Here is a 25,420-nt window from a genome sequence, read left to right as displayed (position 1 = left end):
CACCGCGGAGGGAGTTGCGTGCTCGCTGGACCAATCAGCTGCCTTCCTTACATCACCTGATCACGCACTCTGCACCTCGGTATGGGCGGGAGTGTGGACCATGTCACGTAGCGTGAAAGCATCTCATTAAATTTTATGGGAAGCTTTTCCCGCTACATTTAGCGGGAAAATGGGTTTGTTGCACAAATATGCGCGAAATCATCTTTCCTGCAACATTTAGAGCAGGCCTGAATCGTCAAGTTAACTTCAGCTAAATTATGCGAAATTTTGCCCGACACTCGAACTACGAAAAAAATAAATAAACGGTGAAATAAATGCCCCAGCGCTACTCGAAACATGATGCGCATTTTTTCTGCCATCTTTATGCGTACACTCTAAAAAAGTTTGTGCGTCTACTTTCACGCACAACACTCGGAGAGCCAATCACCACAACTTACGGAGGCAGCTCAGCGAATGCCGATGCCGAAACATACGTTTAGACCAAAAACGCAGTCTGAGTTGTGACATTAAGCGATGCAAAACGTCGCGCTTGCATTGCTTAATATCACAACTCAGACTGCGTTTTTTGATCTCAGCATATGTTTCGGCATTGTCATTCGCTCAGCTGCCTCCACAAGTTGCGGTGATTGGCTCTCCGAGTGTTGTGCGGGGAAGCAGACGCACGGGCTTTTTTTAGAGTGTAGGATTAAGACAGCCTAAGTGTTTTTCGTTTTTAAGACGCAAGAACCAGACATACTTTTGCTAGATGAAGTTGTGTGCTTTAGCTCCAGCTAAACCAACAGTACTATAGACCTCTTTCGCCGAGTCGTCGCCGTCTTGAATAGTGGAACTTCCGGTATGGATGAAAATGTCGGTTTTGCCCTCTTCACGAAACTGGAAAATGCGCACGATTTTATGGCGACTGTCAATCCTTTTTGTTTTGTCTCTTACATAGTTTCTTACTTTATCCAGGTCGTAATGTCTCAACATTTCTTTTTTCGTCGCCCATTCCGGGCGTCAAAAAATCGACTGACATCTTAAATACTTGCCGGGTGTGGGGAGTTCAGAAAATCTGATCATCGCTGCATGGTGAATTAAATTGCGGACTACATTAAGAACGCCGAAACTGACTCACGAGGCAAGAAGCGGAGTCAGGAGAAACCTCGCCCCTTGAGTAGTTACCAAAGTTACTTACAGAGCTTGACCTCACTCAGCAGAGACATAATAATCTAATCACCCCAAAAATATCTAGATTATATATTTTTTATAGCGAATGATAGTTCTAGGAAAGGTTTTCTTCTTTGGATATCTGTTCTACTTTTGGCCAATGTGGAATTTCGTGTGTTTACCCAATACTTCTTGTATGTGTAACCTGTATATATATTGCCGCTGTGGGTGAAATATTTGGAAAGCTGATAACTTGGCAAGCTCTTCCTACGCTTTTTTTTTTCTACCAGCCCCCACCATTGTGTCGGTAGCAGAAAAAAAATTGATCTGATTGATTTAACGTAACAGACTCAGATATGTCCTCCACCACGCTTCATCTCCCTTGTCGTCGACAAAGTGGCAAAATATACCTCTGGGTTTTATTACACCTAAAAACGTCGCTAATAACAATGCTTATGAATGCAGACGGATAGGTCGATAGGTGAAAATTATTCACCAGCGCGTTCAAAAACCTACCGAAGGCGAATTGGCCTTCCCTTCAACCGTCCTACAGGGCGCTTGCAGAAGAGCACGATGCAACTCCGCTTCCGGCTCCAGATCTCTGCCGAAATAAACGCCAGTGAGATTCGTCTGTTTTTGTCCTATGGCCACCATCTCTCTCTCTCTCTCTATGCGCGAAAGCAGTGTCTTCCAGATTGCTCGAGTATTTCTTTCGCGTCGTGATCGACTGTGGTTGGAAACACGCAGGAGTATTGGCTTGTATTCAACATGTACACATACTGGTCTTTACTCTGACTTCAGACGAGGCGGCGCTTGAGAAGTCGGTTAGTCGGCGGCCAAAACGGATGCGGCAGACGCCAACCAGTGGTTCTGAAAAGCCAGTAAACGGAGGAAGCTTGGGATAAAAGGGACCGTACAACGAAATTGGGCAGGTATGTTTCTCACATTAAACGAGCTCATTTCCTAGCTATAGCCTATTTAAACGGTCCCACTTAACTGCCGTCATATGTAACCAGTTACGCCACTGTACTCATGGACAACTTTCTGTGCAAATGCAGTCTGTAGAAAACACGTCAAGCGACTCCGATGTCTCGGATGGAATGTCTTTAATCACGCGCGGTCGCGACCACCTCAGCGCTTGTGCATGGCGATGGTGCCGCGAGCTAAAAGAGAAAACAAAAAAACAACACAGTGTCTAGCACGGGGCCCCTACAGGGCTCCCCCCCTAGCAACATGGAGCAAAGTGTGTCACTCATGGGGCAGAGTCAGATGTTCCATGAGACACGCTTAGTGACCGGTGGCGAACTTGTAGGCGCGTGGGAGTTTCCTTGTTGTATGATCGTAGCCGGAGGTGCAGGATTATCGTCCAGGAAGGCTGGCTTTATGCGGTCCATTGCAACGATCTCTGTGCGACCGTGCAAATCGAGGGTCATCGTTTTTGCCGTACGGTCAATGACTTTGAATGGCCCGTCGTAAGGCGGTGTCAAACTCCTCTTGAAACCCTCCTTCCGCAGGAAAACGTGCGTGCATGTTGTTAGATCTTGGCTTACAAAAACTCTGCGGGAGCTTGGCAGGCGAGGTGGTGTTGGTTGTAGCCGTTGGAAGATCTCCCTCAAGTTTTCCAAGTATGTCTGAGATGGGAGTGATGCAAATGTCTTGGGTGCTTCGAAAAATTCTCCGGGTAAACGAAGTGGTGCACCATACACCAACTCTGCGGAGGTGCAGTTCAGGTCTTGTTTGTATGTAGATCGGATACCGAGCAGGACAAGAGGCAAATGGTCCACCCAGTAAAGGCGTCCGTCTCGTGCCGTGATAGCCGCTTTGAGCCGCCGGTGTAAGCGTTCCACCATGCCATTAGCCGACGGGTGGTATGCGGCGGTGTGGATGTGGCGGGCCCCGAACAGGTCGGTTAGGGCCGCAAACAAGGTGCTCTGGAACTGGCGTCCCCTGTCTGTCGTTACTGTTGATGGGCAACCGAAGCGAGAAACCCACGTCCCTAGAAATGTTCTTGCGACGGTCTCAGCAGAGATGTCGGCCAGTGGAACTGCTTCGGGCCACCTAGTGTACCGATCAACAGCTGTTAAAATGTAGGTGAATCCTCGAGATGATGGGAGAGGGCCTACGATGTCGATGTGCACGTGGTCGAATCTTGCATCCGGGGCTGGGAACGGTTTGAAGGGTGTTAGGGTATGTTTGTTCACTTTAGAGCTCTGGCACTGTAGACATGTTTTTGCCCAACTGCGCACATCTGCGTTCATTTTTGGCCACACATAGCGTGCTGTGATCAGTCGTTGTGTATTTCGGATACCTGGATGGCTGAAGGTGTGCAGTCGGTCGAAAACCTGGCGCCTCAGGGCCAACGGAACAAAAGGTCGTGCTGTTCCCGTAGATATGTCACATATGATGGTGGTTGACGAGTTCGGAAGAGGTATGTCCTTGAGTACAAGTGTGGTCGTTGCATTTCGCAGAACTTGTAACTCTGAATCTACCTGTTGTGCTGCAGCTAGGGTCTGGAGGTCCACAGAGGCAGAAGTAGAAGAGAAGGCAACAATGCGAGAGAGCGCGTCGGCTGCGCTGTTGTCTTGGCCCTTGACGTGTCGAAGGTCGGCGGTAAACTCGGAGATGAAGGCAAGATGTCTTATCTCACGCGCCGAGTAGGTGGTGTGGTTGCTCCGAAAGGCGTACGTCAGGGGCTTGTGGTCTGTGAGTACATGAAACGGTCGTCCTTGTAGGAAGTAGCGGAAATGTTTGACAGCCAAATAAATTGCAAGTAACTCACGCCCAAAGGTGCTATAGCGCGTTTCCGCAAGCTTCAGTTTTTGTGAATAGAAACCAAGCGGTTTCCAGACTCCGTCTAACTGCTGTTGCAGGACAGCTCCTACAGCTGTGTCGGAGGCGTCGGTGAGGAGTCGGGTGGGTGCATCGGGAAGTGGGTGGACAAGAAGTGTTGCGTTGGCTAAGGCCTCTTTCACTGCGGAAAAGGCTGACGCAACCTCTTCGCTCCATGGCACTTCCGATGACGGTCCTTTCTTTGTCTTCAGAAGGTCTGTCATTGGTTTAAGAATTTTCGCGCACTGTGGTATGAATCTGCGATGGAAATTCACCAGACCCAGGAATTCTCGGAGCTTGCGCAGAGATGTTGGTCGCGGAAACTCGCGAATCACCTTTACCTTGTCTTCTAGCGGCTGGATTCCTAGCTGGGTGATGCGATGGCCAAGGAATTCTAAGCTATCTACTCCGAAGACGCACTTAGTAGGGTTAAGGACAAGGCCGAATTCCTGTAGCCGGTCGAATAAAACTCTGAGGTGTTGCTCGTGCTCGTCTGGTGTGGCACTAGCTACAAGAAGGTCGTCCAAGTAAGCGAAAACAAAAGGCAGACCTCGCGTGACCTTGTCAATGAATCGCTGGAACGTCTGAGCAGCGTTTCGCAAACCGAAGGGCATACGGACGTACTCAAACAGTCCGAACGGTGTAATGATGGCCGTTTTCACTATGTCTGCCGGTTCCACAAGAATTTGGTGATACGCTTTTACCAAGTCGATTTTGCTGTAGATGGATGCACCTGATAGATTTTCAGAGAAGCTCTGGATATGCGGCAGGGGATAGCGATCGGGAACTGTGCAGGCGTTCAGCGCTCTATAGTTTCCACACGGTCGCCAGTCATTGGGGTCTTTCTTAGGGACCACGTGCAGAGGTGATGCCCAATTGCTCGCCGAGGGTCGTACGATGCCTAGCTGCAACATATGGTCGAACTCACGACGTGCGATGGCGAGGCGCTCGCCGGCAAGCCGACGAGGGAGTGCGGAGACGGGTGGGCCGGTAGTTGTGATGTGGTGCGTGACTCCGTGCTTGGCAGGGAGTTCAAGGTTGCTGGGTCTTGAGAGTGTAGGGTATTCAGTGAGGATGGCTTCATAGCGCGATGTGGCTGGAAGTGGTTGCAGCGAAGTCACCGTGAAGTTGGAAAGGATGCCTTGCACTGACAATGATGTTGTCGAATCCGTGAGTCGCCGGACTTGAAGGTTCACACACAGACCAAAATGTGAGAGGAAGTCTGCTCCCAATATTGGTTGTCGCAAGTCGGCTATGATGAAAACCCATCGAAATGTTCGACGCAGTCCGATTTCGATGGTGAGGGATCGTTGCCCGTACGTCTTGATCGCAGAGCTGTTGACGGCACGCAGGGGAGGTGAAGGCGCCTGCTGCTGGAGGCGGTCGTTGCGTGACGCTGGTAAGATGCTGACTTCAGCTCCAGTGTCAACAAGGAAACGGTGCCCTGCGATTCGATCGACGACAAAGAACAAGCGGCTTGTTGTGTGGCCTTAGAGTGCCTTCATACACACGCGCGCTTTTGCTTGAGTGGTGACATCTCAGCCATTTTACCGCCCAATCGTTTTTTTTATGCATTTGAAGCGCGCGCAATCTGGTGTCACTTAGCTCGAGCGCGTAGCTTTGGCTAATGCATAGACGCCATTTTACTGCCCAAGTCACGCACCGAGTGCGCGAGAGCGTCACGCGCTGGCACATTCAGTGCAACAATGGATGTCTTCACCTTAAGACAAACAGACATGTAGGCACCCTATGTGGCCTTGGTCACCAGCGCTGCTAGTGCTGGGCCTCGGCGTTTCCCGACCACGAACAAGGTCTCGTGCACCGTGTGGCTCGCTCACCGAAGCGGCGATGGTACCAGCAGTGCTGGTCAGAATGCGAATCTCGTGGCAACGCAGACCTGTAACGTGAGGGAGTGCGTAGCGGGGATCGCGACGGTCGGGCTGCGGTTGTTTGCGATCGACCCATGGCAGCAATGGCTTTCGTGAGCTGCTCCAGTTTGGTTTCTATGTTCGAAGCCCGTGTTTCCCAGGGTGTTGGTTGCGGTGTTTCGATAGCACTCACGGTCTGCGAGGAATATTCTGCGGTGCGGTCGGCAAGCACTGCCAGGCGGTCTAGAGGCATGTCATCCGCAGCGGCCAGGATCATGCGCATGCCTTGAGGAAGCTTCTGGAGGAACAACTCCCGCAGTATGGAACCTTGTGCTTCTGAAGCTAGCGGTCCCAACAGCTGCTTCATGCAATGTAGAAGTTGCGTCGGGCGACGATCGCCCAGTTCTTCGGCGGTGAGGAGCTGTTGGATGCGGGAGCTCTCTGATGTCATTGTCCTGGCGAGAAGTATTGTCTTCAAATGGTCGTAGGCATCTTCTCGTGGCGGTTGGGCTAACACGTCGTCGAGCTGGTCTGCCACCTCCGCTGGTAAAGAGGCGACGACGTGGTAGTAGCGCGCCATTTGCGTTGTGATTCTTCTCAAGTGGAAACGGGCCTCGACCTGGGTAAACCAGACTTGCGGGTTTTTAGGCCAGAACGTTGGTAGACGAACGTCGATCGTAGCGAGAGCGGAGTCACCAGAGGTTGCTGTCACGTCACCGTCGGAAGAAACGTTGCCTTGATCCATGTTTAGCTTGGATCCGGCGTCCGAGGTGTAAAAGTGACGCTGTTCAAGATTCCGGGTCACCAGTTTGTAGAAAACACGTCAAGCGACTCCGATGTCTCGGATGGAATGCCTTTAATCACGCGCGCTCGCGACCACCTCAGCGCTTGTGCATGGCGATGGTGCCGCGAGCTAAAAGAGAAAACAACAACAAAAAAAAAAAGTGTCTAGCACGGGGCCCCTACACAGTCAAAGGAATGGGCGCACGTGCGCTTCCGCCCCTTGAGTGCCTATCAAAGCTGTGCACGCGCTCCGTTTGTGTACCTCTTCCTGTCCGTGTCTTTTTTGCGTTGTTTTACCCTTTTAAAATGCATCACCAACTCCACCAACTCGCCCAACTCACCATCGTACCGCGCGCACTCTTTCACTTATTAAAGGGATTATACGGTTATATCCGGAAGCTGCTAAGTTTTTGCGGTGGTCACATTAAGCAAGCCTAGATATAGTCATACGTGATATTCATTTAATTAAAAGACGCCCCAATACTCGTTAAATCAATTATAGACATTTATACGAAACTCCACGCCAAATTTCGCAAGTATGCATGGCTGGTCGTCTCGTGACGTCACATCAGGCATGGTAACGTCAGAGGCGCGGGCGTGGACGTATTCCCGGTTTTGATTAACATGGTTGATGGTGCGTACAAAGATCAGTGTTGAAGAATTGAGCTTCCCTCAATACCGTAAATCTTGTCTTAGAGCAAAGTTGTTTTACTGAGACAGCAGTTAAAAGGTGTGGTGGCTCTCTTTGCCTGATTTTACGTCATAGCTTCCGCTGTTTCCAACGAAAGCACTGTGTGTTTTGCAGGTGCAGTCTGAGCAGTTTGACTCTGTTTACTTTTGAATTTCTTGTGCGGCGGAGGATTAAAAGTTTGGGTATTGTGCAGATAATATTCCTAGAAACAATGACAAGATAATTTTTTTTTTTTTGAAAGACAAAAGTTCACCGGACAATCATTTTTAACTAGCTCTCCGAAAGTATTGTGGGGTTACTGCGGTCGTACCTGCAGCTGTGTTATACGGAGCCTTTTAACCGCAGTTAAGTAACACTGAGGTCAAACTTAACTGCTGGTAATTGTTTCGGACGGGCATCCTAAACCGAAGTAACGGTAAAATAAGGTTAGCAGTTACAGCAAACTATTCCATATTTACACGAGCATCCTTAACTGCAATTCAGTCTAACCCGAGTCACACTTAACTGCGGTTAAGTGTACCCGTTTAACTAAAGAATAACTGTTACTAGCGGGACCGAAGTGTACTCTCATGCAACGCCACTGACCATTCAGCCGTTTTATCGCCGCGTAATGTCAACGATACCGCTGCCATTTTCTTTAAGTCTCTCCTCCGCAAAACTTGATGACGTGGTTGCGGGGATCGCAGTGTTGGCGTTGTCAGCAGTGCGATGCCCAGGATTTCGTCAAGCTTCGCGCTCCCCGCGGTGACGATATTTGAAAGCGGCTCAAGCAGAGCACACGACCACTGCGGTGGCGTTTGATTTGTACTCGTGACAATTAATGCCTCGGCATGCGTTCGGGGAGTGGCTCGAGGCCATTCGCTGCAATGACGGCGAGACCCGAACCTTAACAATGTATGGAAGTCAGCGCCTGCCCTGTGCCCTTCGCAACCCCAGCGCTTGGCTATAATAAGCTGCCGGCATATAATTAGCTTCAGATCACGTGATCGCTTGTTCCGGTTGAGAATGGACGGGTTAAGCGGTGCTAATGTTTCTGGTTTTTTTTTTTCGTTTTTTTCTTCGACTGTACTTGCGTGGAGAAGGAAAAAACTAACGCGTGTTTTATGGGCTGTGAATTACCAAGAAATAGTTTTAAGCAGTATCTATCTAGTACAAAAATGATTGCATCGCCCCTCTAAGCGTCCCCGTGCTCGCTTGTACATCCTGCGACTTGTCGTCAAGTGAGCCGTCTGCCTACTTCTGCGTTTTACCGAAGACGACGCTAGCGAGGAATACCTTACGTGCAGGCGGTTAGGATAAAAAGCGAAAGGTGTTGCTGCCAGGGGCGGCTCAGTGACCTTAGAGTTTGTATTTTTTAAATGTTGTACTTGAACATGCACCCGGCAGCGTTTCTGGAGGTGACGTCAGGTGCAAAAGCCACATGTGTCAGATCTGTTATTCTCACCGGAAGTTTCTACACTCACAAACAAGTTCTTAACGCATCCTTTTGTTTCTTCGAGTAATCCAGAACTTCGGAAGCTTGCAGTTAGCGGAATTTTGTTTTTATGCCACAGCATTTACGGAGCCATCAAACCGTGAAATCGTCTGCATCCGTCCGAGCAGATGTGGCGAGGGATGAGGCGGCGTGGTTGGTGAAGTGTCCCAGGTAGCACAGCTCTTTGGGGTGAAATTTGGGATTAGAGCGCAGCTCTTAGGTGCCCGTTTCCGGGTCTAGCGGCATCGGCGTCCGCGTAATCGGGCGTTGCATTATTAGACGTTTCCTATAATGACGTCACACGTGACCTCACGTGGGACGCCACGAGGGTAAAATTTTCTCGCTAAATTTGGCTGGAAAATGTTTCGCTAAGTTTGGTGGGAAATGTTTCCGCTATATTTAGTGAGACGTTTCCTGTAATGACGTCAGACGTGACGTCACGTGTGACGTCATGAAAAACTTGTAGCTAAACTTGGCGGGAAATTTTCCTGCTAAATTTAGTGGGACGTTTCCTATAATGACGTCACACGTGACGCCACGCGTGACGTTACGAGGGTAAAATTTTCCCACTAAATTGAGCCGTAAAATTTTTCACTAAGTCTAGCCGGAAACTTTACCCGCTAAATTTAGCAGAAAAATTTCCCCACTAAATTTAGCGGAAACATTTTCCCACTAAATTTAGCGGAAAAAAGTTTCCGATAAATTTAGCGACAAAACTTCCCGTCTTTTCTCTTCGATCCAAGTTTCCCTGCTTTTACCAGTCTCGGGTATTCTACATCATGATCAACTTCCACCAGCTCGCCTGCGCACTCCCTGTTTTTTCATCGAAAAAATTTCCCCGCTATATTCCGCGGAAATATTTGCACGCTAAATTCAGCGGGGAATTCAGCGAACATTTTCCGCTAAATAGGAGGGGAGCAGAGAAGGAGAAGAGGCATACCCCCCGCGCCTCCGTACCCTCCCCTCCTCCTCCTCAAGAGCTGCGCTCTAATTCGGCCTTACAATAAATTGTAAACGTCTTTCTTTTTTTTTTTTTTCTAAGAATTTAAAACCTCGAAAGCCCGATAAAGCCGAGGTGGAGCCAAACTTAACCTTCTTTGGTTCGAGTGTGAGAATCTTTGCCACAAATCAAGAAACAAGTTCCAGGATTGCGATTGACTGGCTGGTGGTTCAACTGTTATATCTGGCACCTTTATGCATAAATCATTAAACAAGCGCCATAATTAGGCTTCACTGGTGGTTGTTCGCTTGATACGTGTCGTCCTTGGCTAAAGTCTGACACTTTGTCAATCACATGGCGCACCTAAGAAAATCTGTGCGAAATCCAAAGAAGTGTACTTTGGAACTATAACTAACGCATTGAAGAAAAACGTTATTAAGCCCAACTTGGGCCCCTAGTATTGCCAAACTCGGGCCAAGATCCTTTGGTGTGCTGCCTTCGGTGTGCTGCCTGGAATATGTTTCAACAGCGTGAACCAGTTGTGCGCCCAGATAGCACGCGCTTTGGTATAATCTAGATGATGTGACGTAAGCACAGTGCAGGTGCGCTTAGGAGGAGAAAGGTGAGGCTCAGTCTTCGCAATGCCCCTGAGAAAAAGACCGCCGCTTTTGAGGGAAAAATCCCCGCAAAATCAGCTCCACACTGATAGAGACTGAGATAATTTACTGCATTATACCAACCGGACACAGGGGTGAGGAAAACAAATATTATAGAAATATGGAGTTAAGAATGAAAATTACACTGAAGCCTCACTAATTTAATAACTTAAAATTATCAAACAACCAACCAGCGGTCCACCAAGCGAAGAAAGAGCATGTGACCGGAGCAAGCAAAAACATTCTCCGCCTGCCCCGGGTGAGGATCGAACTCACGACCTTCAGATTATGAGACTGACGCGCTGCCTACTGCGCTACCGAGGCGGATGCTGCCAACCTACATACCGTCAATTTTCGTACCTGGCTTACAGGTTAGCTTTCCCGACGAACGGTTTCCAGAGGCACCAAACTGCTGGTATAGCAATGTCTTTGATGAAAAATTAAATCCATATATATTTTTCTCGATTTGCCAACCTCTGGAGACGAGAGCTGGAGAGAGGTGCGGGACATGGGTATATTGCAGCGGATGGAAATGGCTCGAGTGTCGTAAAATAGAAATAAAGGTATAATCGACGCACTTGCGCTAGAAAAAAAAAAAATAGTAATGAGCGTAGAAAAAGCAGAAGCTGCCGTCGCGGCGTCGACATGACAGGTGGCTTGAGCGAGACTGCGGGAGGGAAGTGTGCCTCGCCGTCGGGAAACTCTGAGCGAGTCAGCAAGGTCGCGCTCGGCTCTTCATCTTTTACACTCGGTATCACGAACATACGACTTAGAATGTTCGAGGGTGAGCTAGGGCGAGATGGAGTCGGAATAAGTGTGAACTCGACTCTCCTAGAAGTACGGAAAAGCATTGTTACTCGGCCATGCAGGCGGCAATATTATCATGCCGGTACTGTTCAATCCGCCTATCCCGAGAATAAAAAACCACGTAAATTATAACGTTATAACTGACTGCCATTGTTTTTGGACGAGGAACGGATAATTTTTAGTTTAGAAACTCCAGAAGCGGATCGTTATAAGCAGTAGATCGTTATATCTGGTATCATTGTAAGTGGATTGCACTTTACTCATAAATTCATCATGAGTTTGAGGTTTTTCGGACCGTTCGCTTGTATAGGGAAGTCGTATTGCAACCGTTCAAGCCACTCATTCATCTTCTCTTTTTTTTTTTACATACAAGAACTGCAAAAATGCACGATGTGCATGCCACACGTGCAGCACTCGGAAAAAGCGTCGTTGCACGGCGCAGAACGGGGCAGGTATGAGAGTTTGTTTTAATTGAAGGATTGGCTGGTGACACCTTTTGGACAATTATTGTTGGTACATGTAAAAAAAAACACAAAAACGAAAAAGTGCTTTTGTGATAGGAATAATTGCGACAGCTCCATACGCTCGCATAAACACGCAGACACTTACAATAGATACACGCATATTACAAAGAACATCTGGGTAAAACTGAAGGTGCCCCGTACATTTTGTAGGTGCTCTTCACTACGACATAGTAACACATTGAACTGATAATCGGACAGGCTCTATCGAGTGTATAATTCTGATATCTGCTGGGAAAAGATTAAGCTCAACATGTTTACGGATTGATATGTGGGCTTATCTTTGCGTAACACTTATTTGCGTTACGTTTATCTCAAGATAAGCCTGTCTTCCGTAAAGGTGTTTTCTGTGAGGTTTCTTATCCGCGCAAATAAATACATTAGAAAAAAAAGAACGAGACTGGTTAAATGTTTTTGCTTACTTCTTATGCATGATTCGCATAACAAAAATTTTAACATAGATTATTTGTGATATTGTTACGGAAGCTTGTATTTGTCGAAAGATGCATTACATGGGTCAATGCTCTTAAGCCAAAACTCAAGCCGAAATTGGTACTAAATACCGATGAAATGCGTTACATATGTTGTTTTTCTTTTTAGTGATCATTCTATTTATTTTTAAGTTTCGACAAATTGACAGACAAACATGAAATAATTTAATTACCGATTGTCTGCCTTTTGAGCATTTTCTTTGCATATCGCCTTTTTCACAAGTACACAGCGACATGTTCGGTTTGTTGATTATGCATACTCCGTCCTGTTTGCGGGACTTAATATTTAGTACCCTTCGGTGACTAACTGTTCGTTCTAGGGAAACATGCATTAGTGGGGCTCGTCGTGCAGAAAATGTCTAAAGGGGAAATTATCCCTACGACTAGCCTTGCTTGTCATGGGGATCATGGTAATCATGGGAATTACCAAGACAATGAGTAATGCAATTAGATGAGAAATTAGTTGTTTTATTTTTTTTTATAATTACACCAAAGAACATTATATCAACAATCTAATTTAACAATATGTGAAGAGTTGAGAAGTTCACAATGATTCTAGGCATTGTTAATTATCTGTAATGACATACTAAATTACAAATAGTGCTAGGACGAGGACAGACGAAGAAGTGGACAGGACAGCGCTGTCCTCGTCCTAGCGCTATTTGTATTTAGTGTGCATAACCAACTAGCCCGCCAGAATATTTTAAGTCTGTAATGACGTAGGTATCATGTGGTCTAGAAATAATATAAAAGAACGTAAAATGTCATCAAAATATTGATGCCCGATTTTATAGCTTTGTAGGGCTCTAAGCGAGCAGTTTAATGCAAGCCTGAAAATAGAGTAAGTGAAATAAAGAAGAATGGACTGGGCGATGTTCATAACATAAAAATACGGCACACATTGAAGGTGTAAATAATCTTGTGCCAAGTGCAGCAATGGCCTTAAGATGTGGTGAACAGCATAAAATACAATGCTGGTGATCTTAACAGCACCTTAGGGATATATTTTACGAGGAGCAAGCTTACAGGCAAAAGTTTTCACTGGCGGTTCTCACATACAGAAAAAGAGTAAATACAGATGGAATGAATAACGCACGAGGAGGGCATTACGCCCCTGGTGACTGCTTCACCGCCTTGTATACTTGACCTTTCAAAGATGTTTTTTTCGCATGAGGCTCTTTTCGCAATTACGAAGGTTACATGCACATTTCTTTTTTTCTGTCAATATTTTATGCATTGCATAGTATATCTAAGATCAAGAGTGTATCTCTAAGTAAAAGTTTGCTACAAGCAATAAGTTAACGAAATAAAAAGAAGAAGAAACTTTGGTTTAAGCAAATGTCAGTGTAGCGGACACACCCTTCAAAAATGGTGTTCGCCTGACTTCTCTGTAGCACTCTTTTTTACATCCTTCATAATTGAAGGATATTCAATGCAACAGCTACCTATTTTCTATTTATTAAGGTTGCATTAATTCTAAATGAGGGTGCTGAAAGGGTGTAGCCACGGGTGTAGAGCTCCAAAGAAACATTTCGCATTCTACTGCTTCGTCTTATATAAACTAAAGTTAACTTCGAAAGTTTGATTTCGCTGTTTGTAAAACAAGGCGAACCCCTATAATTCGATGTAAGGTACGAAAGAAAACTAGAATAATGCAAGCAACCATTTCGTGTCACGCGTCTACGATGCATGAAGTTTGAACATTTGTTGTCTGAAAAGCCAAGACACATTGCCCTCCAGGTATACCCTCGTCCAATGTTTGTCCTTGTCGGTTCTTCGATGAGTTATCCTAATGGTGAGCTGCGGTGTGGTGGAGTTTTTATTATGTGACAAATCACCCCACTTCAACTGAAGTCCAGACACAGCCGACGCGACGATCTAACGGACCAATGAAGCAACGTCAAAAGCGCAAATCTGTAGGATGTTTTGTTTATGATTGGTTCATCGATTATAGAACACATGCAAAAACATGACGGACACACTAATGGTGCACTTTTAACGCTGTCCATCTGATTGGTCCCATCAGCTCGTAGCGTCAGCTGTGTCTGGAGTTAAGGTGGAACCAAGTATAGCTTTTTTTTTTCAATTCAAGCTTATTTTTTCAGGTATACACTGGAGGGACCTCCAGACAAAAAGCCGATATATAAACAGCTTGACGGGGTCTGGGGTCCCGTAACAAACGACAGCAGCAACTTCACGAAAGTAATATTACACAGTCTGTAAAGTGTGATATTACAAATTGATACACATTTCACGCCACAACGTAAAGCCAACATGCAAATTAAAAAAAAAAAAATTTCTTATTGTATTAAGCAAAGTAAGCGCGAAGTTTATTTTTAGGAACATTGAAAGCCTTGCTACTATGAAGATGCCATATATTTAAGAATGTTAGAATGTTGTATTGAAGTCATTGAAGATTGTACTTTGTGCGATTTCGAGGAACCAACCATTTCTCTGGAAAACGTGTATTGATAGTGCTTTCATGTAAAGTTAGTTCGGAAGTGGGATATAAACAATTGACAAACGTAGAAGATGAGAAGCGGATTGAATGAAGTAGACGGAACTCAAAGTAGTGTTCTACATGAATTACTTTAAATTTATGAAATAATGATTCAGTATGATAATTATACGGAACATCTGTAATAAAACGCAATATCTTTTTTGAAGTAATAGAATGTTATTTAGGTTTGTCTTTGTAGTTGTTCCCCATACCAAGTGACAGTAATTTAAATGGGAATTGAATAAAGCGTAGTATATTTTTAGTTTAATGTTGACCGACAAAAAACTTAGGCACCTACCAACTGCCCCCAATACTTGAGAAAGTGTTTTCGTTAAATATTCAATGTGGTAATTCCATATCACATGTTCAGTGAAGTACACGCCAAGAGTTTTGTGTTGAGATACTATTTCAATTGACGCATTTCCATTCACTACGGGATTTGTAATATTTACTAATTCATAACGGGTCTAAATAGAATTGATTTTGACTTTAATCTGTTAATTTTTAATCCATTGACATCGGACCAAAAGAAAAAAATTTCTAAAACGAAATTTGCCCTTCTTATAAGGTCATCAACATCATTACCGAAAAAAAAAAGAAGACGCGTGACATCCGCATAAGTTATAAATTCAGCTTGATCAGTAATGTTTACTACATCATTTATATAAGCATTAAATATTAAAGGTCCCATGATACTGCCCTGTGGGACGCCACAAACAATTTTCAAGAACGGTGAGTGCTGGCCGTCAATAGTCACAATTTGCTGGCGATTCTCTAGGTATGATTTAAGCGATTCGAATGCTATGCCGCGAACCCCATATTTATAAAGCTTTGAAAGTAGCGTTGTGTGATTGAGGAAATCAAAAGCTTTACTATAGCCGACTAAGCAGCAAGTGTGAGCAGTTGTTTTGCAATATTTTTAAGTATAATTTATTTCTGTAGTAACAATGCCGATTCAGTGGATTTACCTTTTTGAAAGCCAAACTGAACCTCTGTTTGTATAGAATGTTTTACGAAAAAATGTTCGATACGTTTAAATATAATTTTTTCTAGCCCCTTGGAGAAAATAGGAAGAATAGAGATTGGTCTATAATTATTCAATATGTTTTTATCCCCTCCTTTGAAAATAACAGATATTTTAGCTAGTTTCATATTTCGAGGAAACTTACCAGAAGTTAAAGACAAATTGATTATATATGTTAAGCATGGTGAGATGATATCTAAGACAAATTTGATAGGTTTTACCTGTAAATCATCGATATCAAAACTCTTACTACTTTTTAGCCCAATAAAAGAACAATATATAAGAACAAACGATAGAGCACTGTCACTGTACGGTCTCGTTGTTATATTTACGAAATAGTCGCTAAAAGTTTAGCCAGAGAGACTCCAGACACAGTTTGGCCGTTCACAATTAGGTCACCTCTTTGTTTTGAGATTGTCCCGCAGTTCAAAGCTTCATTAACTTTTTTCCACATAATAACAGGTCGCTGTTTGTCAACGCCATATAACATTTCTTTGTAGTACACAGATTTCGCTTTTCGCAATTCAGCGGTTAACTTGTTTTGGAATTTCTTAAATATGACTAGCTTGTTTAAATCCCGTGACCTTAAAAAAGTCTTATATAGGTGGTCTTTTTTTGGGTCATTTTGATATGGACTGGGTAACCCAAGGCTTTCTAATTTTGCTTTGATACAGTAACTGTTACTTTCGGAAAGTGCAAATCGTAAAGCATCTTGAATGTTTGAAAACATTGACTGTATGCATTGTTTACATCTAGGTGGGAACAAAGAAAGTCCAAATCTTGGCTTATTACGGCATTACAAAATCCGAGAATATTAGATTTTGAAATGTTTCGAAATGGTATTGTATATTTATTTTTATTTACCTGTTTCTTGAAATCGTGGTTACGAAAAGACACAAATATTGGATTGTGGTCACTGATGTCACAACTTACTGTGCCAGCAACTTTAACGTCTCTGTTAACATTAGTGATAAAAAGGTCGATGGAATTAGAAGTAGATATGGTTACTCGAGTCGGAGACGTTATGACATTTTTAAATCCGGCGGAGTTTAATGTAGTCGTGAGTAGTAAAGTTTGAACCGAATTTTAAAGTATATTGACGTTAAAGTCACCCTCAGAATTAAATTATACTTATTTCCTGACACAAATTTTAAGAATTTCTCAAGAAAGGAAGGAAAGTTTTCAAAGTTTGCCACTGGCGGGCGATATAAAACAGAAGATATATTTTTCCTAGCCTTATTATTAATATCTCGTAGTCGCTTGTGATTTTCGAATAACTGTCCAGTAGCTCCGCATGAATGTTTTGTTTGAGGCAAATTGAAACACCACCACCACGCTCATTACTACGACGTAAGAAGTAATGTTCGTAACCATCTAAATGTAGCATATCAGCGCCTTACTTACTGATACCATGTTTCAGTAAACATAATAATATCAAATGATGCGTTAATTTCATTGAAAAGTGAAAAAGAGTTTATCAAATTTATTTTTTATAAACTGTGCATTCAATTGAAAGACGGTTGTAGCAGATGGGTGTGTAAGGTGCTTACTGATTTCGTTAGTCAACACATATTCCACGTAGTCCATCAAGGAAAAAAAAAACAGAACAAGATAATAATATGCCACAGAGGCACTGACTACGTTAACTAAACTTAACAAAATCAGCTTCGCTAGCGATGGCGATGACAGGTGCATGTTCAGCTTTACGAGCGAGGATTTTGCCATTTTGTACCCAGACAAATTTCCAATTGCAATACCGCTTCTTTGTTACTGCCATTCCAAGAATTCGTTTGAGCGTTGCGCAAAGATGTTCATTCGCAAAGATGGGTGCTTGCGAAAGAATGCCTGAGCACAGCTCTTCGGGCTCAAATTTGGGTTTAGAGCGCAGCTCTTAGGCCCCCGTTTCCGGGTTGAGCGGCGTCTGCGTCGGCGTAACCGCGCGTTGCATTATGGGACGTTCTTATATTGGCGTCACATGTGACGTCACGAGGGTAAAATTTCCGGCTAAATTTGGCTGGAAAATTTTTCCCTAAATTTGGCGGGAAATTTTTCACTATATTTAGAGGGCCGTTTCCCACAATAACGTCACGCGTGACGTCACGTGTGACGTCACGAGGGTAAAATTGTCCTGCTAAATATGGTAGGAAATTTTTTCGCTAAATTTGGAGGAAAACGCTACCCGCTAAATTTAGCAGAAAAATTTCCCCACTAAATTTAGCGGGAAAATTTTCCCACTAAATTTAGCGGAAAATTTTCCCCGCTAAATTTCGCGGGGAAATTTTCACGCTAAGTTTAGTGGGGAATTTAGCTAAAATTTTCCGCTAAATAGGAGGGGAACAGGAGAGGAGCAGGGGCATACTTTCCCCTCTCGTACTCTCCCCTCTTCCCCCTCAAGAGCTGCGCTCAAATTCGGCATTACAAGAATTGTAAACCTTTTCCCTTTTTTTTTTGTCTGGTAATTTTAAATTTTGAAAAGCCCTATAAAGCCAAGGTAGAGCCAGACGTGACCTTCTTTGGCTCGAGTGTGGGAATCTTGGCCACAAATCAACAAGCAAGTGCCAGAATTGCGACTGACTGGCTGGTAGTTCGACTGTTATCTGGCATCTTTATGCATAAATCAGCAAACAAGCGCCATAATTAGGCTTCCCTGATGGTTGATCGCGTGATACGTGTCGTCCTTGGCTAAACTCTGGCACTTTGTCAATTACGTGGCGAACCTAAGAAAATCTGTGTGAAATCCAAAGAAGTGTACTTCGGAACTATAACTAACGCATGGGAGAAAAATATTATTAGGCCCAAGGTGGGCCCCTAGTATTGCCAAAACTTGGGCTAAGCTAGGCACTGCTTTGGTGTGCCGCCTGGGACATGTTTCAACAGCGCGAAGCAGTTGCGCGCGAAGATAGCAGCTGCTTTGGTATGATCTGGATGATGTTACGTAAGCGCAGTACAGGTGCGCTTAAGAAGAGCGCGCTGAGGCTCAGTCTTTGCGATGCGCCTGAGAAAAATACTTCTGAATCCCTAAGAAAGATTCCCGCAAGCGCTGCGCCACACTGATGGAGACTGAGATAATTTGCTGCATTATGCAGTAAACCAACCGGACACAGGGGTTAGGAAAATAGATTTTATATAAAAAAGTATATTCAGGTAGGAGTAAAAGTTACAGTTAAGCCTCACTTATTTAGAAACTTAAAACTATCTGACAACCAGCGTGTGACCTGTGCAAGCAAAAACATACTCCGCCTGCCCCGGGTGAGGATCGAACTCACGACCTTCAGATTATGAGACTGACGCGCTGCCTACTGCGCTACCGAGGCGGATGTTGAGAGCCTTCATACGGCTAATTTGTCTACCTGGCTTACAGGTTAGCTTCCCCGACGAAAGGTTTCCAGAGGCTACTCGGCACCAAACTGCTGATACAGCAATGTATTCGATTCTGAAATAAATCCTATATATTTTTCTCGACTTGCCTGCGTCTAGAGATGAGAGCAGGGGAGGGGTGCGGGAAATGGGTATATTGCAGCGGATGAAAATGGCTTGAGGGTCGTTAATTGAAAATAAGGGTTTAATCGGGCGCACTTGCTTCAGAAACCAAAGAGAGATTGAGCGTCGGAAAAGCAGAAGCTGCCGTCGCGGCGTCAACGTGACAGGTGACTTGAGCGAGACTGCGAAAGGGAAGTGTGCCTCGCCGTCGAAAGAATCTGAGCGAGTCAGCCAGGTCACGCTCGGCTCCTCATCTTCTACTGGGTGATTCAAAGAGAGGCCAGGCTCTTTAAATCGACCGCGAAATTCGGTTTCTTAATTTACCGCGCTACGACTTTGTGCAGCGTTGCCCACAGACCGTGCATTTTTTTTTGTAAAATTTTCAAAGAGCAAGCTCAGCTGAGGAAAAAGTAAAGAAAGGAAAAGGTTTAGCTCCTACGGAAATGCGGCGAAGCCGAAGGTCTTCAAACATTACGGCGCCGTTTCGCACGGGAGACAAGAGATGGCGCAAGCGGTCGCGATGCCAACTGCGCCAGCGAACAAGCATACGGCGGCGAGAGCCGGCGTCTTTAGCAGGCGATAGTTTCGACTGGAAAGCGGAGAGCTTTCCGCAAGCGGCGACAGTCGCAGAAACAAAAGCAGACGCGGTAACAACAAGGAACTGCAAAGGAGACGACATCGGTACCCCGAAAAACAAACAGTCACAGGGTGATTTCAGATAAGATCGACCAAAGGGTGGCTGGTCGACATTTTTAAATCAACTGATGTTTTTATATGACATTGTCTAGTGTCTGGTATAAACGAATCCACACTTAGTTTTGACCAGAAAAAAAATTTGGAGACAAGAAAAATCGTAAGGCAGGGAGAGGTGGACAGTTGCAATAACGCGCACTGATGGAGGGGGCAAGTTTGAAAGTGAATAATTAAAACAATAAAATTAGGAGAATTTTAAAACGTTTTACAAACAAACTATGGGTACAACTTGCTTGTAATATAAAGTAATAATATTTATTAAAAATTTATTTAGTTTTCTAAAAATTGCCAAACATGCCTGCTCGAACGACAAATGGCAAAATTTGGAAATCTGTATCTCATGAAATAATTTATTCATTATTACATAACTTGCAGACATTATTTTACTAATATATGGCTATTATTGAAAAAATAAATAAGGTATCTGAGTGACACAATAGTTACAATATATTTAGGCAAACATGGGAAAAAAATCAAACAAAAAAAATTCCAATGCGAATAAAAAAAAAACACCACCTTCGATTTTTTTAAAATTTGGGTACCCTGTTATACTCTATTTCGGGATTCATTTCTATTAAAAACATGTTGCATCATTGCACTGTGAAAGAAGAAACAACTCCCCAAAGTAGGGTCCTTTTTCAAAGCCTACACTTAGCAGTGTCCTATACAAGAAGTGACTCTGAGTTCCAGTTTCATGAAACTTGCACAAATCTTTTATATACATTTATTCAGATGAGGTCATTGATAAAAAGAGCGATCGGTCACACAGTAAAAGGGAGGAGAAACTATATACAGCATTTTACATAAGCGTACAAAGTGGTATCATATTAGAGACTAATGATTTGAGAAAAGATGATGCAGTGTGAAGTTGTACCTTCCGGTATATTTTACATCTAGAGTAAAATAAATAACTTTACTTCCACACACAAACACAAAGATATAATAGTAAGATATTTAGGTTGGCTGTGTATTTACGATTACAAACAATTTCAGGTGACGGATGCCATAGTGCCTAACTGGGGCAGCTTCGATGCTCTCGGTGTATGAATGAATCGTGGCAAGCCGATATATTTTATCCTGCTCGAGGATAACATTTTGGGATTTTTTTTTATAGTGATCAGATAAAAATTATTAGTAACCACCAACAAAAACAGTAGGTTAAATACCCCGTGAAGAAAAATGTGATAAATAAGATGTCCCTGCATTCAATATGAGCAGTCCTTGGGAAATCAAATTCGGCACTTTACGCTAAGGTTTTCCTCGCTGTACCCATTTAATAAAGTTGCTTCCAAGCAGATCCGACTGTCCGTGCTACATATACGTCACAGGTCCCTTCTGTTGATGACTTGCTGAGCCGCCACGCATGCCAAGACTGAATGCCAGGGAAGGCGCGCACTGTCAGCCACTCTTCTTTTTTTTGTTCACGATACCGAACAACCTCATTTTCGTCCAGATATACAAGATGCACGCCTTTCAGTTTCTTTGATAGAACGCTCACCATTGTCCTGGCCGTCTGAATTGTGCTTACTGAACGTTCTCTCAGGTTGTTCAGCGTGGCCTGGTGCTTCACGAGTCCGCCAACTCCGTCACATGCATTTTTCCCATGTCCAGATGCAGAAAATAACCACTGGGCTTGTGGGCAATCGTCCTTTGCAAATTGGTGAAGCTGGTAGCGATTCTTGAAATGACTGGCGGCGCCGACACTTACGTACGTCACGTACGAGTATACCGCAACGTTGTCTTCAACCCACTCCTTCACTTTTTCTAGAGCCAAGCAAGCGTGAGCGGTGTCGTGACACAGGTCCTCACTAATGATGGCAAAGCTGTTTGTAGATTTTCTTGTCGTCACTACACATGTAAATATCGAAACTTGTTTTTTTTTTTTTTTCAGTGATATGCTTGCACTTCGTCAGGAAGCACGATGGTCCAGTTTTCAGCAAAGTCAAAATGAAAGACAATGCTCCCGCTTTGCATGCACTGTTTTTCATCGTAGATCGCTTTACCTTGCGTTTGCCGGATATGGTTGTGAAGTACCCAACTTCCAACCGTCACTTGGATGACTTTTAGGAAAGTCTCAGGTTCCAAAGTTTTTTTCACAAGGTCGCCGGACTCCCATGTTGCAAGCACAATCTCTTCATCCTCCGGGATATCAAGTTCCTGGAGTGTAAGAAACTGGCCTTTTGGGCAGTGATCACAGTCTCCTTGAAGGCACAGTTCTGTTGCTGGGTCGCACAGAAATGCCGAGTTCATTTCACCAGTGTTGAATGTTGAGCCTGTAACGTTCTCTAGAGCGGCAATACAAAGATAATAATTGTCGCAGCGCACACAAACGCACACTTCCTGGCGTGGAATACATTGGACCCATCTAGGGCGCAACGAATAAAATTTCGTTAGCCCAACGCCGGAATCGGGATGCTTGTCTTTGTATATACGGAAGGCCTCTCGTATTGAGCGTGTCATGAAGCGCTTTGGCACGAACGTTTTCTCTCCGTTGAGCATGACAGAGATGACGTCCTTCTGGTTGGGACTTTGGCGCGAACATTGTAGCTCGTCTTTCGTGAAGTACTCTAGGGCAGCAGACAGGTTCTCAGGGCTCACCTTGCACCTCGTGTAAGGATCCGGCTCATACCACACGCCATGCTTTTCCTTGAGTTTTCGGGATTTACTGATGAGGTACATTGAGGCCTGTGGAATCATCTTTTGAACCTCATTCTTCGTCAGTGTTGACGGCAGGAGTGTAAGCAGTTGACAACGTTCCCGGAGAGAGGTGGCGGTTTCAAAGGTCTGCCGAAAGTTGTCCACCCACTCAGTGCATGTGGAGCATGTTGGTTCGGACGACCCCGATGGTGCGTCCCTGTCGTACGCAATACGTAGCCTTGAGCGTATATTCTTGACAGCAACCTGCTCCAGTTCTGTCTGCTTTTTCTTGACATAGGCAGGCCTGTCCCGACTTCTTACGACGCTTGGTTGTCTCAGCGGCGACACATCTGTAGGTAGTATGCTGCGATTTAGATCTTCAATTGCTTCTTCAGCTGGCACAAATATGTCAGGGCACTGCTCTGAGCTTCGCATCAAGATCTCCTTAGTGATGTGCATGAAGCAATGGTAGCACAGGTAGTCCGTCGCACTCACTTTGGTGGAACAGTCAGGCGGAAGAATTTGCTTCAACGAGTTTAGGTCCAACTCGCCAACACTTCGAAAATTCCGCTGCTCTGGTATAGTCTTTTTGTGTTTGCAAAAGTAATCTGCACAAAACACTCGTTCGGAGCTCCAGGACGTCTTCATAATGTATACATAAATAATAGAAATTAAACCCCAACTGATGGCATATAATTGCCAAGTGAAAGAACTACTGGGTGCACAAGTGACAAGTCCGAGGCTGAGGAGCTCACTCACTGCAAACGTACATTTGAAAAGAGAGGTCACAACTGAGGCTGTCAGCAAAGCTTGATCCACGTCAAAGGAAGAAAGAGGGAAAGTCTCCAGACAAAAAATTGTGGTCAGCGGCCTTCGAAAAAGACTTTCCGGAATCGCACTGTCGTCCCTCCACGCGCTGATATGAAAGCACCCGAGCTTCTACCACGTGGTTCATGACACAGCCTGAGCCATGTCTGCGACCGGTTCGCGAGGGGTTGGCGGTGGGGTTACGCTGATGGTCACTCGGATTAGCCCTTGCTGTACTGAGCTACCGCCTGCAGTGCCTTATCGCCGGCTGGTGTCAACAACGAGAACACACACACCCTGTCTACACCAAAACTACAAGCGTTCACCGCACACGCGTCGCCGCCGCTTTTAAGCTTTTGTGAAATTGCTTTCTTTTGCCGCGGAGAACCGCCTTATCTTAACTACGCGCCTGAAATCCTTCCAGGCGGGCGTACACAATATCAAGCGTTTCGAGAAATGCCCGTGGAGTAGAACTATGGGAAAATTCGGAGCCCGCGATGTCGATATCGTCGCCGTTGTGTTAGTACGCCGTCGCGTACTGCAGTCCCCCGTTGGGGGAGGCGGGGGGGGGGCGGTCTTACTACGATAACATGGCGACTGCGTTTACACTCTATGTATTTACGCGAGGCTCGAGTATTTGGGGATAATGCTGCCGGTTGGTGTGCCCCTTTGTGCCTGATATTATCGCCCGTGACGCCAGCGAGTGAGATGGCGACAGGCATGACTGCTCAGTAAACAGGCGTCGGCGGCCATGTTTTGCTGGTTGAAGCGAACCCCCTTGTCCTTGACAGCGAGCGGGGAAATGCGAAAAAAAGATTGTATCGGCCGTTTTGCCAGAACTAGCGACGAGTGTCGTCTGCGGTTTCCGGCAACTATTTTGCCATAATCGTGAGCTTAGCGAGGAAATGATTTTTGCTAGCCACAGAACACTACCAGGCAGAAAGGGAATGCTTGAACATGTTTTTGTTCTGGATATATATCAGGGATATATATGAGAGAGAGAGAGAGAGAGAGAGAGAGAGAGAGAGAGAGATGAAGGTAGAGCGGAAGAGGGAATAGCATATAGTGTCGCAGGAGAATAAAGTAAACAAAGTTCCTAGTGGCCGATGGCTGCATGATCTTTTCTCGGATCACTAGTCCGTAAAATGATACCTCTTTGTACACAGTAGTTTCTCCTTAATTTAAGTGTGTGAACGATTTCTTTAGTTATCATTGGCCTCATCTGAATAAAAATATATAAAAGATGTGTGTTGGTTTCATGAAACTGGAACTCAGAGTCAGTTCTTGTATAAAACACTGCCAAGTGTAGGCTTTGAAAAAGGACCCTACTTTGGGGAGTTGTATCTTCTTTCTCAATAAAATGATGCAACATGTTTTTAATGGATATGAATGCCGAAATAGAGTATAACAGGGTACCCAGATTTAAAAAAAATCGAAGGTGGTGTTTTTTTTTTTTTTATTCGCATTGGAATTTTTCTTTGTTTGATTTTTTTCCCATGTTTGCCTAAATATATTGTAACTATTGTGTCACTCAGATACCTTATTTATTTTTTCAATAATAGCCATATATTAGTAAAATAATGTCTGCAAGTTATGTAATAATGATTAAATTATTTCATGAGATACAGATTTCCAAATTTTGCCATTTGTCGTTCGAGCAGGCATGTTTGGCAATTTTTAAAAAACTAAATAAATTTGTAATAAATATAATTAGTTTATATTACAAGCAAGTTGTACCCATAGTTTGTTTGTAAAACGTTTTAAAATTCTCATAATTTTATTGTTTTAATTATTCACTTTCAAACTTGCCCCCTCCATCAGTGCGCGTTATTGCAACTGTCCACCTCTCCCTGCCTTACGATTTTTCTTGTCTCCAAATTTTTTTTCTGGTCAAAACTAAGTGTGGATTCGTTTATACCAGACACTAGACAATATCATATAAAAACATCAGTTGATTTAAAAATGTCGACCAGCCACCCTTTGGTCGATCTTTTCTGAAATCACCCCACAATA

The 25,420-nt window shown here is 44.4% G+C and overlaps 1 protein-coding gene and 2 non-coding genes across 3 annotated transcripts; all 3 read right to left on the bottom strand.

Annotated features, from left to right (window-relative positions):
- Nucleotides 1–5,842: 5,842 nt before the first annotated feature.
- Nucleotides 5,843–6,567, bottom strand: LOC115321643 (the record flags this gene model as incomplete). Its single annotated transcript, XM_040205589.3, has 2 exons — nucleotides 5,843–5,872; nucleotides 6,037–6,567. Coding segments are annotated over 2 exons (561 nt in total), but the record flags the coding sequence as incomplete, so codon positions are not given.
- A 4,071-nt stretch (nucleotides 6,568–10,638) lies between these two features.
- Nucleotides 10,639–10,711, bottom strand: Trnam-cau. The gene has a single exon. It is a non-coding gene; the product is annotated as a tRNA-Met (tRNA).
- Nucleotides 10,712–18,971: 8,260 nt separating this feature from the next.
- Trnam-cau lies at nucleotides 18,972–19,044 on the bottom strand. Its single transcript has one exon. It is a non-coding gene; the product is annotated as a tRNA-Met (tRNA).
- Between the last annotated feature and the right edge of the window lie 6,376 nt (nucleotides 19,045–25,420).

This window comes from Ixodes scapularis, unplaced genomic scaffold (assembly GCF_016920785.2).
Source record: "Ixodes scapularis isolate PalLabHiFi unplaced genomic scaffold, ASM1692078v2 PGA_scaffold10__122_contigs__length_95168666, whole genome shotgun sequence".
In the NCBI taxonomy this organism is placed as follows: Eukaryota; Metazoa; Arthropoda; class Arachnida; order Ixodida; family Ixodidae; genus Ixodes; species Ixodes scapularis.
Note: the sequence above shows the minus strand (reverse complement) of the source record. Positions and strands in the feature narration are given on the sequence as shown.